This window comes from Neoarius graeffei, chromosome 15, assembly GCF_027579695.1.
Source record: "Neoarius graeffei isolate fNeoGra1 chromosome 15, fNeoGra1.pri, whole genome shotgun sequence".
In the NCBI taxonomy this organism is placed as follows: domain Eukaryota; kingdom Metazoa; phylum Chordata; class Actinopteri; order Siluriformes; family Ariidae; genus Neoarius; species Neoarius graeffei.
In genome coordinates, this window is record NC_083583.1 from 21,259,099 (window position 1) to 21,274,522 (window position 15,424).

The window sequence follows — 15,424 nt, forward strand, 5'->3', positions numbered from 1 at the left end:
GACTCTAAATTGACCGTAGGTGTGAATGTGAGTGTGAATGTTTGTCTGTGTCTATGTGTCAGCCCTGTGATGACCTGGCGACTTGTCCAGGGTGTACCCCGCCTTTCGCCCGTAGTCAGCTGGGATAGGCTCCAGCTTGCCTGCGACCCTGTAGAAGGATAAAGCGGCTAGAGATAATGAGATGAGAGATGAGATATTGGCTCATTTGAAATTTCATGACAGCAACACATCTCAGAAAAGTTGGGACAGGGGCAATAAGAGGCTGGAAAAGTTAAAGGTACAAAAAAGGAACAGCTGGAGGACCAAATTGCAACTCATTAGGTCAATTGGCAATAGGTCATTAACATGACTGGGTATAAAAAGAGCATCTTGGAGTGGCAGCGGCTCTCAGAAGTAAAGATGGGAAGAGGATCACCAATCCCCCTAATTCTGCGCCGACAAATAGTGGAGCAATATCAAAAAGGAGTTCGACAGTGTAAAATTGCAAAGAGTTTGAACATATCATCAGCTACAGTGCATAATATCATCAAAAGATTCAGAGAATCTGGAAGAATCTCTGCGCGTAAGGGTCAAGGCCGGAAAACCATACTGGGTGCCCGTGATCTTCGGGCCTTTAGACGGCACTGCATCACATACAGGCATGCTTCTGTATTGGAAATCACAAAATGGGCTCAGGAATATTTCCAGAGAACATTATCTGTGAACACAATTCACCGTGCCATCCGCCGTTGCCAGATAAAACTGTATAGTTCAAAGAAGAAGCTGCATCTAAACATGATCCAGAAGCGCAAACGTCTTCTCTGGGCTAAGGCTCATTTAAAATGGACTGTGGCAAAGTGGAAAACTGTTCTGTGGTCAGACGAATCAAAATTTGAAGTTCTTTATGGAAATCAGGGACGCCGTGTCATTCGGACTAAAGAGGAGAAGGACGACCCAAGTTGTTATCAGCACTCAGTTCAGAAGCCTGCATCTCTGATGGTATGGGGTTGCATTAGTGCGTGTGGCATGGGCAGCTTACACATCTGGAAAGACACCATCAATGCTGAAAGGTATATCCAGGTTCTAGAGCAACATATGCTCCCATCCAGACGACGTCTCTTTCAGGGAAGACCTTGCATTTTCCAACATGACAATGCCAAACCACATACTGCATCAATTACAGCATCATGGCTGCGTAGAAGAAGGGTCCGGGTACTGAACTGGCCAGCCTGCAGTCCAGATCTTTCACCCATAGAAAACATTTGGCGCATCATAAAACGGAAGATGCGACAAAAAAGACCTAAGACAGTTGAGCAACTAGAATCCTACATTAGACAAGAATAGGTTAACATTCCTATCCCTAAACTTGAGCAACTTGTCTCCTCAGTCCCCACACGTTTACAGACTGTTGTAAAGAGAAAAGGGGATGTCTCACAGTGGTAAACATGGCCTTGTCCCAACTTTTTTGAGATGTGTTGTTGTCATGAAATTTAAAATCACCTAATTTTTCTCTTTAAATGATACATTTTCTCAGTTTAAACATTTGATATGTCATCTATGTTCTATTCTGAATAAAATATGGAATTTTGAAACTTCCACATCATTGCATTCCGTTTTTATTTACAATTTGTACTTTGTCCCAACTTTTTTGGAATCGGGGTTGTAAATGAAAATACTTGTGCATCTCAAACAATTAGAATATCGTGAAAAATTTCATTTTTTTATAATTTAATTAAAAAAGGTAAACGTTCATATATTCTTTATGAATTACATCTCATCTCATCTCATTATCTCTAGCCGCTTTATCCTGTTCTACAGGCAGAAATACTTCAAGCCGTTTTTTGTTTTAATTTTGATGATGATGGCTGATAGCTCATGAAAATCAGAAATCCAGTATCTCAAATTATTAGAATATTTCCTAAGATCAATCAAAAAAGGATTTACAATACAGAAATGTCCAACTTCTGAAAGGTATGTTCATTTATACATGCAATACTTGGTTGGGGCTCCTTTACCACGAATTACTGCATCAGTACAGTGTGGCATGGAGGTGATCAGCCTGTGGCACTGCTGAGGTGTTATTGAAGCCCAGGTTGCTTTGATAGTGGCCTTCAGCTCATCTGTATTTTTGGGCCGGGTGTTTCTCATCTTCCTCTTGACAATAGCCCATAGATTCTCTATGGGGTTTAGGTCAGTTGAGTTGGCTGGCCAATCAAGCACAATAATATCATGGTCAGTAAACCATTTGGTAGTAGTTTTGGCACTGTGGGCAGGTGCTAAGTCCTGCTGGAAATCGGCATCTCCACAAAACTTGTCAGTAGAAGCATGAAGTGTTCTAAAATCTCCTGGTAGACGGCTGCATTGACTTTGGACTTGGTATAACGCAGTGGACCAACACCAGCAGATGACATGGCACCCCAAATCATTCCAAACTGTGGAAACTTCACACTAGACTTCTCTCCACTCTTGTTCTAGACTTGAGGACCTTGATTTCCAAATGATATGCAAAATTTACTTTCATCTGTCAAGAGGACTTTGAACCACTGAGTAACAGTCCAGTTCTTTTTCTCCTTAGTCCAGGTAAGACACTTCTGACGTTGTCTCTGGTTCACGAGTGGCCTGATATTAGGAATGTGACAGTTGCAGCCCCTTTTACATCTGTGCGTGGTGGCTCTTGATGCACTGACAACCAGCCTCAGTCCACTCCTTGAGAAGCTCTCCCAAGTTCTTGAATTTACTTTTCTTGACAATCTTCTCAAGGCTGTGGTCATCCCTGTTGCTTGTGCACCTTTTCCAGCCAGTCTTTTCAGCAATGACCTTCTGTGGCTTACCCTCTTTGTGGATGGAGTCGATAATTGTCTTCTGGACAACTTTCAAGTCAGCAGTCTTCCCCATGATTGTGGCTGTGTTTACTAAACTAGACTAAGATATACACAGTATTTATACTGTTTTACTCAAACTCGAAATTAAATATTCTTATATTTTGAGGGTCTTTTTTGTGCTGTAGGCCATAATTATCAAAATTAAAATAGAAAAATGCTTGAAACATTTCAGTTTACATGTAGTGAGTCTAGAATCTATTAAATTTTTACTTTCTTAAATAACTCATGGAAAATATAGAACTTTTTCATGATATTCTAATTGTTTGAGATGCACTAGTAAAGCTGCAGAGTCAACCTATAAAGGATCTAATATTCTATGTAGTAATAGCCTATCCTATAAGAGGGGATGTTTGCTAAATTCAAGAAATATAACGTATAGAATGTGTTAACCCCTGTTAGAACTAAAGTATAATAATTGAAAAATATTCTATTATTATAAAATGGTACATTTTTACACTGTAACAGCTCTTCAGTTTAAGTGGTAGTCAATCATTATCATTATCTTGTCATCAGCCAAAATGGCAACAATACAATGATAAATTTCATTATGCAAAAAGAATCTCAACTTAATTGCAGTATCTGAGATTAAAGCATAAAAGCACAACCTGTGAACACAAAAAAGATACAGTGGTGCTTGGAAGTTTGTGAACCCTTCAGAATTTTCTATATTTCTGCATAAATATGACCTAAAACATCATCAGATTTTCACACAAGTCCTAAAAGTAGATAAACAGAACCCAGTTAAACAAATGAGACAAAAATATTATACTTGGTCATTTATTTATTGAGGAAAATGATCCAATATTACATATCTGTGAGTGGCAAAAGTATGTGAACCTTTGCTTTCAGTATCTGGTGTGACCCCCTCGTGCAGCAATAACTGCAACTATGCCTAAACATTTCCGGTAACTGTTGATCAGTCCTGCACACTGGCTTGGAGGAATTTTAGCCCATTCCTCCATACAGAACAGCTTCAACTCTGGGATGTTGCTGGGTTTCCTCACATGAACTGTTCGCTTCAGGTCCTTCCACAAAATTTCAATTGGTTGAAGGTCAGGACTTTGACTTGGCCATTCCAAAACATTAACTTTGTTCTTCTTTAACCATTCTTTGGTAGAGCAACTTGTGTGCTTAGGGTCGTTGTCTTGCTGCATGACCCACCTTCTCTTGAGATTCAGTTCATGGACAGATGTCCTGACATTTTCCTTTAGAATTCGCTGGTATAATTCAGAATTCATTGTTCCATCAATGATGGCAAGCTGTCCTGGCCCATTTGCAGCAAAACAGGCCCAAACCATGATACTACCACCACCATGTTTCACAGATGGGATAAGGTTCTTATGCTGGAATGCAATGTTTTCCTTTCTCCAAACATAACACTTATCATTTAAACCAAAAAGTTCTATTTTGGTCTCATCTGTCCACAAAACATTTTTCCAATAGCTTGTCCACAAGATCTTTAACAAACTGCAGTCCATTTTTCCTGGCTTGTCCACGTGATCTTTAGCAAACTGCAGATGAGCAGCAATGTTCTTTTTGGACAGCAGTGGCTTTCTCCTTGCAACCCTGCCATGCACACCATTGTTGTTCAGTGTTCTCCTGATCATGGACTCATGAACATTAACATTAGCCAAAGTGAGAGAGGCCTTCAGTTGCTTAGAAGTTACCCTGGGGTCCTTTGTGACCTTGCCGACTATTACACGCCTTGCTCTTGAAATGATCTTTATTGGCTGACCACTCCTGGGGAGGGTAACAATGGTCTTGAATTTCCTCCATTTGTACACAATCTGTCTGGTTGTGGATTGGTGGAGTCCAAACTCTTTAGAGATGGTTTTATAACCTTTTCCAGCCTGATGAGAATCAACAACGCTTTTTCTGAGGTCCTCAGAAATCTCCTTTGTTCATGCCATGATACACTTCCACAAACGTGTTGTGAAGCTCAGACTTTGATAGATCCCTGTTGTTTAAATAAAACAGGGTGCCCAATCACACCTGATTGTCATCCCATTGATTGAAAACATCTGATTCTAATTTCACCTTCAAATTAACTGCTAATCCTAGAAGTTCACATACTTTTGCCACTCACAGATATGTAATATTGGATCATTTTCCTCAATAAATAAATGACCAAGTGTCATATTTTTGTCTCATTTGTTTAACTGGGTTCTCTTTATCTACTTTTAGGACTTGTGTGAAAATCTGATGATGTTTTAGGTCATATTTATGCAGAAATATAGAAAATTCTAAAGGGTTCACAAACTTTCAAGCACCACTGTCATGATGTCTATAAAAAGCATAACAGAACAAAGATTTAGGCAACAGTGAGGTGTTTTGTTGTTGTTGTTGTTTTTATATTGCAGATGTACAAAAGACAACTATTACGGTAAAATATAAGCTGTCAACTTTATATACGAAATCAAGGAGACTAAATTAAGACAATCCAGGAACAACAAAATGTAGACCAATGACAGACCCAGTAACAGACATCTATGGATGTCTCAGCTCAGTCATTGCTTATTGAGTAAGCAAAAAATATAAAATGAATAACTTACTTCTCCATGAAAGTCTGCTGAAGGAGAGGACCTAGACCTTTCATGTATGCACACTTTGCTGTTGCCTCCTTCTATCCCTGAATCCAAAATGTTCTCTGCAGAGTGATATCTGCTGGATGTTCTTCCTCCTATTGATTTCCTCTGCAAGCTCCATGTTGCTTCATACTCTGCAAAAGTGCCCAGTCGCTGCTGCTCTTCAGCCCTGGTGTTACCTTTGTGTGTACTGAACTGCTGTTTTGATCCAGACTTTCTATCATTTTCACTTACAAGCAAAGTAAACCTACTTTTTCCTCCACTGATGCTTTCACTGAGTTTGAGTTGGGATTTCTTTGGGATGGGTTTGGAGAATGCTGGTCTAGAAGCTCCTTCAAAGAACTTAAATCTGTCAACAAAGGAGCCAAGCATTGCCTGTTGTGAGGCTTTTTCTTCTACACCCACTTCATGTATCTTGTCAGGCTCTGAGAAAGAATGGACCCTTTTGTCCAGGGGGAACCGTTTTCGACTTCCAATGCGGGAGATATGGCCATTGGCAGAATCTGATTTTGTGCCTAAGTGACCCTGAAATGTTTCATTCCCAGGAAGCTCCAGATCTCTCCTTTTAAAGGATGTGGCCTGTAGAACTCTGGCTTGTGCCTCTTTCAAGTGGTCCTTGTAGGTGCTTGTAAAAGATCCATCTGAAGAGGATGTAGATGTCTCTGTGGACTTCCAGACACCTAGGTCCTCCTCAAATTCTCCAGGACAATTTAAGGTGGCAGCACTCCGGCTCTTTTGAAGCTGGGCTCTCTTTTCTTGGATCTCATTAAGCAAAGTAGTGGCATAACGGTCACTTCGTCTTCCTTGCTTGCTACCTATGGGATCAGATTTTTCTTGAGGTGTACATCCTTTTGTTGTTATCATGGTACTGTCAGATAGAATCCTGTTCTCTTGAGTTAAAGAATGTAACAATGGAGTCTTCTGAGGGCAGATTTTATGTCCATTCTTGGAGATCCAAGGGTCATTTGGAGTATCTTTGTGTTCTTTGGTGGAAAGTAATCTCTGCTCTGCCTGTTGGTTCATTATGTTGTTTCTATGTTGGTTCTCAAAAATTCCTTCCTTCCTCCATGGATTTTCCTTCTCTTTTTTTCCAGAGTTGGACTTCAGCATTGCTGGACTTGAAGCTTCTAATTTTGGAGGACTGACTGTGTGCTTGTAGCTTTTGTTCTCAGATACCTGCAGGCAAGTTTGAGGGTACTTTAACTTTATGGTTCTTTGATAGTTTGCTGCATTCCTGTCACTGCTAGCACAGATAGGCTCTGCTTCTGGCCTCCATTTATGCTCTCTAACTCCATCTGAGACCTCTTGTGTTGGCTCTTCAGAAGGGATGCAATAGTAGCGATAATTAGCCATTCCATCAGACCTGCTGTCAAGAGCTGTGCTAGACAGAGACCCTGTGGCACTTTCTGTTTGCTTCTGGAAACCCACATTAGTGGGAAGATTCTGCAGGCTGCGGTAGTAGATGCCAACACTCTGCATTTTGGGTGCGAACGTGTTCTTGGGATAAAGGTAGAAGGGGCTCTCATCACTACGCTGCCGCTGATGCTGAGTTTGACAAGAAAAGGTGTTCTGGCCTTGTCTTACATCAGTACTAGATAAGGAATAAAGCTTTGTTGTATTCAACTCATTTGGGCAGTAGTCCTCAGCTGATAGATGTACTTGGAGAAAATCTTTCTTAGATGGTGGGTTGTAGCTATGTTGTGATTGGAGTCCTTGTTCATTAATATGGTAGTCATCAGCTTGTCTGTCTGTAACTCTACTATGGGATTTCTGATGGGAATGTGCAGGGGGTCCATGCGAGTATGAGATGCCTAATCCCTTTTCATGAACTTTAGTTGCTGTGAAACTGTCATTACATGAAGGTAGAGTTGGTGCAGGTGGTGAGTAAGCTGCTGAAGATGCCTCTGGAATATGCCACACAGGGTTAATATTCAACCTCCCAGAGGAGAAGAATCTGGAGCCAACATGGTCCTCGATCTTAGGGCTGATACAACCTTCATTACTCACAGGAATCTGTAGGTACCTGTGGTGTTCACTTTGGCTGCCCTGATAAAACATACACTCTGATGAGGCAGCACTTTCTGACAAATTCTGTTGAGGTGTGCAAGAGTAAAATGCTCTATATCCAGAGTTATGTTGATCACCACCTCTCGTGGTTGCTAAATTTTCTGCTCCAATGCAATGCGTGTTGGAGGGTCGCTCTAGAAGTTCCTTGTTGTCCACTGAGCTGAACTGGCATGATACATGTGGCAGATTTGTCTGACCCCAAGAACCGATGAAGTCTTTTGAGGATGAACTGAAACAAGATTCGGGAATGTTACAACTTTATGAGGGACGATTCAATACATTTTTAAATTAAAAAGGCCGCAGTGAAACACAACACAAAGGGATTTTGATGGATTTCTTTGACCTCACCCTGCATCACACTTTGTCTGCCACACAGGTTCAAGCACAGCAGTGTCTTCAGTCTCATGAACCTCTGAGGAATTTTCAGAGACTTTTGAAGAATGCCAAGAATGAGGTCTGCATAAAGGCTCATTCTTCCTAAAGGGTAAACAGACAAGAATGGTTAAAACATGTTCTCTTGCTATAAGAGAGATCAACATTTTTTGTTTTAATTCATGTGAGAGATGTTTTCTTGAGTCCCACTGACTTTTAACTTGACTACTTGTAGCAAAGTGCTTGCCACTTTGAGTTGATTTCTGAAGTATTATTTAAGGAATAAAATTGTAGTATTTTGAGCTTCCTTATAAACATAATTTCTCATTCGACTGCTGTAATGTTTAGGCAGGTATCCTTGATACTTGTAACAAATTTTAAAAGGGCACACCATGTTTTGTAGATAAATCTAGAGGTATGTTTTTCTGTTTCTTATACAACCCTGATTCCAAAAAAGATGGGACAAAGTACAAATTGTAAATAAAAACGGAATGCAATAATTTACAAATCTCAAAAACTGATATTGTATTCACAATAGAACATAGACAACATATCAAATGTCAAAAGTGAGACATTTTGAAATTTCATGCCAAATATTGGCTCATTTGAAATTTCATGACAGCAACACATCTCAAAAAAGTTGGGACAGGGGCAATAAGAGGCTGGAAAAGTTAAAGGTACAAAAAAGGAACAGCTGGAGGACCAAATTGCAACTCATTAGGTCAATTGGCAATAGGTCATTAACATGACTGGGTATAAAAAGAGCATCTTGGAGTGGCAGTGGCTCTCAGAAGTAAAGATGGGAAGAGGATCACCAATCCCCCTAATTCTGCGCCGACAAATAGTGGAGCAATATCAGAAAGGAGTTCCACAGTGTAAAATTGCAAAGAGTTTGAACATATCATCATCTACAGTGCATAATATCATCAAAAGATTCAGAGAATCTGGAAGAATCTCTGTGCGTAAGGGTCAAGGCCAGAAAACCATACTGGGTGCCCGTGATCTTCGGGCCCTTAGACGGCACTGCATCACATACAGGCATGCTTCTGTATTGGAAATCACAAAATGGGCTCAGGAATATTTCCAGAGAACATTATCTATGAACACAATTCACTGTGCCATCCACTGTTGCCAGCTAAAACTCTATAGTTCAAAGAAGAAGCCGTATCTAAACATGATCCAGAAGCGCAGAAGTTCTTTATGGAAATCAGGGACGCTGTGTCATTCGGACTAAAGAGGAGAAGGACGACCCAAGATGTTATCAGCGCTCAGTTCAGAAGCCTGCATCTCTGATGGTATGGGGTTGCATTAGTGCGTGTGGCATGGGCAGCTTACACATCTGGAAAGACACCATCAATGCTGAAAGGTCTATCCAGGTTCTAGAGCAACATATGCTCCCATCCAGACGACGTCTCTTTCAGGGAAGACCTTGCATTTTCCAACATGACAATGCCAAACCACATACTACATCAATTACAGCATCATGGCTGCATAGAAGAAGGGTTCGGGTACTGAACTGGCCAGCCTGCAGTCCAGATCTTTCACCCATAGAAAACATTTGGCGCATCATAAAATGGAAGATACAACAAAAAAGACCTAAGACAGTTGAGCAACTAGAATCCTACATTAGACAAGAATTGGTTAACATTCCTATCCCTAAACTTGAGCAACTTGTCTCCTCAGTCCCCAGACATTTACAGACTGTTGTAAAGAGAAAAGGGGATGTCTCATAGTGGTAAACATGGCCTTGTCCCAACTTTTTTGAGATGTGTTGTTGTCGTGAAATTTAAAATCACCTAATTTTTCTCTTTAAATGATATATTTTCTCAGTTTAAACATTTGATATGTCATCTATGTTCTATTCTGAATAAAATATGGAATTTTGAAACTTCCACATCATTGCATTCCGTTTTTATTTACAATTTGTACTTTGTCCCAACTTTTTTGGAATCGGGGTTGTATATATATATATATATATATATATATATATATATATATATATATATATATATATATATATATATATACACACTGTATATAAGTCTTAGGCACATGTAAAGTATGCTGCAAATCAAAAATGGCTTAAATGAAATGTTTCAACACTAAAAAAATACTATAAACAGTAAGCAGTAAGCCATAATGAATGAAATAAAGTCAATATTTGGGGTTTTACTGAGCATCTTGCAGAACCAGCCATAGTTTTTCTGGACACTTTGACTGTCACACAGCCAAAAGAACTGTTCCCAATAAACTTGGAAACTTGGAAGGCACCTGATTCCCTGATCACCTGCATATGCATGTCTGAGGGTTTATATAAGTATCTGTGAAATAATATTCTAATCACACAAAATAATTACTGTAAACCTTTACTAACTTGCGACACACATACCCTTTGACCCGATTCTTCCTGAGAAGCATGCAAGACAGGGAAGGAAATGCAACACAATATTACACAGAATTATCAGTCAAATACAATACAGCAATTTATCTTTGGATAAAAAAAATACAAATAATTGATTAAATAAAACAAATGCTACACTGTAAAACATTTCAAATTGGTTTAACTTGGAAATGCAAGCTCACCTGCTGCCTTGAAAATGCAAGTTAACTCAATTTGACGATTATCTTTGCTTCAACTCAGAAAAATTCTCAATTAGTCAAGACAACTAAGCAATTCAAGTCTAACCTTTGAAAACTTGCACAGATTAGTTCAAATTAAAACACTTTTCAGAGCTCATTGAGTTAAAGAGAAAAAGTAAGTGTACATAACTAAACAAGGCTCAAATGTTTTACAGTGTACAAATCTTATTACTAATTTCAGGGAATCCAATACAAATGGCATCTTGGGACTAAGTAATCCTTTGCTTGCACATGAACAGCACAGCTACACCACATGGCAGTATAGTTGATGGTGAAGTATGGAAAGGTGCTATACTACACAGTAGAGTCTCATGTGATTTGGGATTCATGGAAGAACTATGGAGTGGCCAATTATTACAAAATACCTCACAGAACTTTGCACAATCTTCGTTAGAAAGCTTCTGGCCATGTGTATGTCACTTTCTGCAGGCATCATTTGTGTTACAATATCCAACATTAATCTTTCTGTAGAGCATAGAGACAGAGAAACTGTTCATGTAAGTGTATATTTCAACATCTCCACATGCTAGTTAAAGTATGACCTTATAAAATTGAGTCACTTAGGAATTAAGGTGTTTTCCACAGGAAAATTAAGGTGCTTTCAGAAGATTACTATTAATACATGTAGTGTGTGAACAAGACGCATTTTCTTGGACAAATTAGTATGAACATAAGGGGTTGTAGTTGTCTGACATTGTTTTCATTTAATACTCTTCATTAAACCAACTAAAGGCCAATTTATACTTCTGTGTCAAATCTATACAAGGGTAGCCGTGTAGCCTTGGGCGTCACGGTGGTGTAGTAGTTAGCACGGTCGCCTCACAGCAAGAAGGTTCTGGGTTCGAACCCAGCGGCCGGCGAGGGCCTTTCTGTGTGGAGTTTGCATGTTCTCCCTGTGTCTGTGTGGGTTTCCTCCAGGTGCTCTGGTTTCCCCCGCAGTCCAAAGACATGCAGTTAGGTTAACGTGGGGCGGCCTTGGGCTGAAGTGCCCTTGAGCAAGGTACCTAACCCCTGACTGCTCCCTGGGCGCTGTAGTGTGGCTGCCCACTGCTCTGGGTGTGTGCGTGTGTGTTCACTGCTTCAGATGGGTTAAATGCAGAGGATGACTCTCATTGTGCTTGAAGTGTGCATGTGACAAATAAAGGTTTCTTCTTCTTCTATACTGTAGGGTATGCCGTAGCTTGACATGGACCTCTCCAGAAATATAACTACGTGTCACAGTGACACAAACTGCAACAACTGTGATTGGTCCACTTGGTAGAATTGCATTTTCTCCTACACATGTCTGGCTGCTCCTTCTTCTCCGCAAAAATCAGAAATTTACTCTCACGAAATTGCGTTAATATAAATGCATAAAGTGTGAGGCTCTATAGCAGCTACAGATCATGATAACAGCTGATTAAATCTTGCATCTAATCCTGTAGATTTAAACACTTTGCCATTATTTTTGTGCCTCATTCCTAAGCGTGCCAGTGGGACTTTCGCTTTGAGACGTTCATACAGATGAGTTAAAACACTTCAGAAATGCTCTCATTGAGTATTCATTTGGTCTATCATTAATCCCACAAGGTTTCTTTTTCCCCAAGTACATTTTTTTCAGAATAACATTTTGTCAGTGTTATTTTCTGTTCATTATTACAATGAAACACTGAACTCACATCTTCTGTGTGTAAAAGCAGTACATTTTGGTGTATTTCATGCAATAGCACCTCCCAGAGATGTGCACTTTATGTGCAAGTATAGCTGCTTCACTCTGCATGAGCATCGACGCCGTACCTACAGCATAGATTCTACACAGTATAAATCGGCCTTAAGACAGAGGACAAGGGCAGTGAAACGTTTTGACTATTGATGTTCAAATCATCTGGGAGCAGAGCACTGTTTTTAACTGATTTTTTACAGCACTATTTACAGCATCATTATTTTTATTTTTTTTCTGGAGTCAAGGCCATTTGCCCCAGGATTTTTGGTACATCTGGTGAAGTGTAGAAGCTATTTCCAAATCTGAGAGCAGTCCAGATTTTCACCAAACCAATTTCCACCAAACCATGGTGCAGTCCACATCAGGGGTGAAAGCTCTTTGTATAGTGTGTCAAGCAACGTGATCATCTTATCACGTTACTTCCTGTTTCAAGTTTTGTGATTTGTGTGGAAAGTCAGAACACGGTACAGATATATAAAATAAGACATTCATAGTACTGAAGCACTGTAATTAGCTCAGATTTGTGGTGTGAGTGCTTGCACTGAGAGCATATAATAATAATAATTATTATTATTATTATTATTTTTTTTTTTTTTTATTTCAAAGCATTTCACAGAGTTTTGATGCTCTCACAATAAAAATAATAATGATATGAACAAATAATCTCATCTCATCTCATTATCTCTAGCCGCTTTATCCTTCTACAGGGTCGCAGGCAAGCTGGAGCCTATCCCAGCTGACTATGGGCGAAAGGCGGGGTACACCCTGGACAAGTCGCCAGGTCATCACAGGGCTGACACACAGACACAGACAACCATTCACAATTTAGAGTCACCAGTTAACCTAACCTGCATGTCTTTGGACTGTGGGGGAAACCGGAGCACCCGGAGGAAACCCACGCGGACACGGGGAGAACATGCAAACTCCGCACAGAAAGGTCCTCGCCGGCCCCGGGGCTCGAACCCAGGACCTTCTTGCTGTGAGGCGACAGCGCTAACCACTACACCACCGTGCCGCCTGAACAAATAATAAATTATAACAATATAACATATGCATATTAGTGTTTATATATATTAAAAAATTATAAAACAAATTAATCAAAAATGAAGATTAGTATTCAAATTGTAATAAAGGTATTATTATAATAATAATAATAATAATAATAATAATAATAATAATAATAATGTCATATAATAAAAAGTAACAATGGTCATTAATTTTTATTATATTACATTATTATTACATTAGTAGTAGTAGTAGTAGTAGTATTTCAAAAAACATGTCTCGTGATGGCCTAAATGGCTAAAAATCTTATATAAGAACAGTTCCTTGTTTGCAGGTGTTCCTGCGTAAGGACATGCCATGAATCCAAAAAGCACTGCTCTTTGCCACTTGAGTGTTGGTTACAAGCAAAAATAATAATTAAAAAAATTAAAAGGATGAATCAAATGCCTGGCATTTTCTTCACAGCTGTTTTCAGCATGAAAATGGTTAACTATGAGTTATCCAGTACAGTGCCACGAAATAGCTAGATGTCAGATCAAGCCACCATATGGCCATAATGCACCAGAGACTATATGTATTAAATAGGAGATCATTTTATTTTTAATTCCACCACTTTGGGTATAAAATAACTAATATTGAAAAAGAAGATCATGTGAAGTTTAAATGGCATAGCTTATTTTTAATCAGGACCAAATAAAGAATAGACAGTTGTACTTGCCAATAATCTAGATAATGAAGTCAAAAAGATATAGGTCTCTGTGCTAGTTTTGTTTTTAGGTAACTGCCAAATACAACTGGTAATCTGTACCAAAAATGTATAAAGATAAGAAAGTAAAGAATGGGAAAAATTACACTCTGCCACATTAATATTTCTGCCACATCACCATTTGAACAGCTGGTTTATATGAACAGATACAGCTTTGATGTCTTTGAATACACCCCAAACATGAAGTAGTGTAAAATTTACAGCCACAGCAGAAACTCTGATCAATGACATAATGATACAGAATACCTACAATAAGACCAAAGTCTAAGGACCGCTTACCCAATAACTGCATGAAAAATAGTCCTATTCCTTAATTTTCCAGTTCTGCAAAATAAGATGTGCTCATTTAGCTCTAGATGAAATTAAATTGTGATTTTTTCTAGCCAGTGCTTTAAAAGAGTCACAAGACCGGATCCTTCTGGAGCTGAGAAAAAGCATCGTAAAGCATTCCCACCAGCAACTCCCAACACCCAGGACAATTACTCAAGTCAAATGTAAGCTGACCAACAGACAATCAAACCCTACCCCCTACTCACACACACACACACACACACACACACACACACACACACACACACACACACACAGCAAAACTCTACCTCCATACTAGGGAGGATCACACCCACAAACTTTGAGTGGGCGACTGATGGTGTGTGTGTGTGTGTGTGTGTGTGTGTGTGTGTGTGTGTGTGTGTGTGTGTGTGTGTGTGTGTGTTCTGGTCAATAGGAGGATTATGCTAGAGATTTAGCTCTAGCAACAGAGAGAGTCCAGTCGTAACAAGTGCTATAATCTGCTTCACTGATTGGCTAATGGCTTATAAACAATGGCGGAGCTGCACATGTTGGTTTTTATGTTGGTAAGTGTTACAAGTAACAAAAACCCTGAATTTATTAAATAGTAGACTATATACAAGGGTACACAGGAACACACACATAACACATATTTAAAATTTGTGTTGCGGTTTGGGAAAACCCTTTGGATGTCACTGTGGCTGGTGAAATTCTTCATTAACTGAGTCATCGTTTACTTATTTGGTAGCATCAGCAGCCTGTGTGTGGGATGCAGAGCAAACATGGACAAATTGCTGAATAGAACCACAGAGACAGCACACAAAAAAATGCAAGTATAATCACAACATGGCTTACTGGAGAGAGGGCAGATCCCACAGCACATGATTCTCAGAATCAGATATTTCTTTTATCTCTATATGACTTTCAAATGCCCGTCTTAACTGTTCATTCGTCTCAGTCCACTTGTTTTTAAAAAGGGTTAAATTAAGGGGAGGGCATAATAGTGATAAAAATTTGTGATAATAAAAGTAATTATACCGTAGATATGTTCACAATGGGGCGGCACGGTGGTGTAGTGGTTAGCGCTGTCGCCTCACAGCAAGAAGGTCCTGGGTTCGAGCCCCGGGGCCGGCGA

The 15,424-nt window shown here is 39.5% G+C and overlaps 1 protein-coding gene across 1 annotated transcript in view; it reads right to left on the reverse strand.

Annotated features, from left to right (window-relative positions):
• Positions 1 to 15,424, reverse strand: part of shroom2b (shroom family member 2b) — a 65,293-nt gene that overhangs the window by 13,074 nt on the left and 36,795 nt on the right. The window contains exons 3-4 of the mRNA XM_060940450.1: positions 7,862 to 7,990; positions 5,414 to 7,742 (exon numbers count right to left, since the gene is read on the reverse strand). Coding sequence (XP_060796433.1) covers positions 5,414 to 7,742; positions 7,862 to 7,990 — 2,458 coding nt within the window. The remainder of the gene's footprint in view (positions 1 to 5,413; positions 7,743 to 7,861; positions 7,991 to 15,424) is intronic.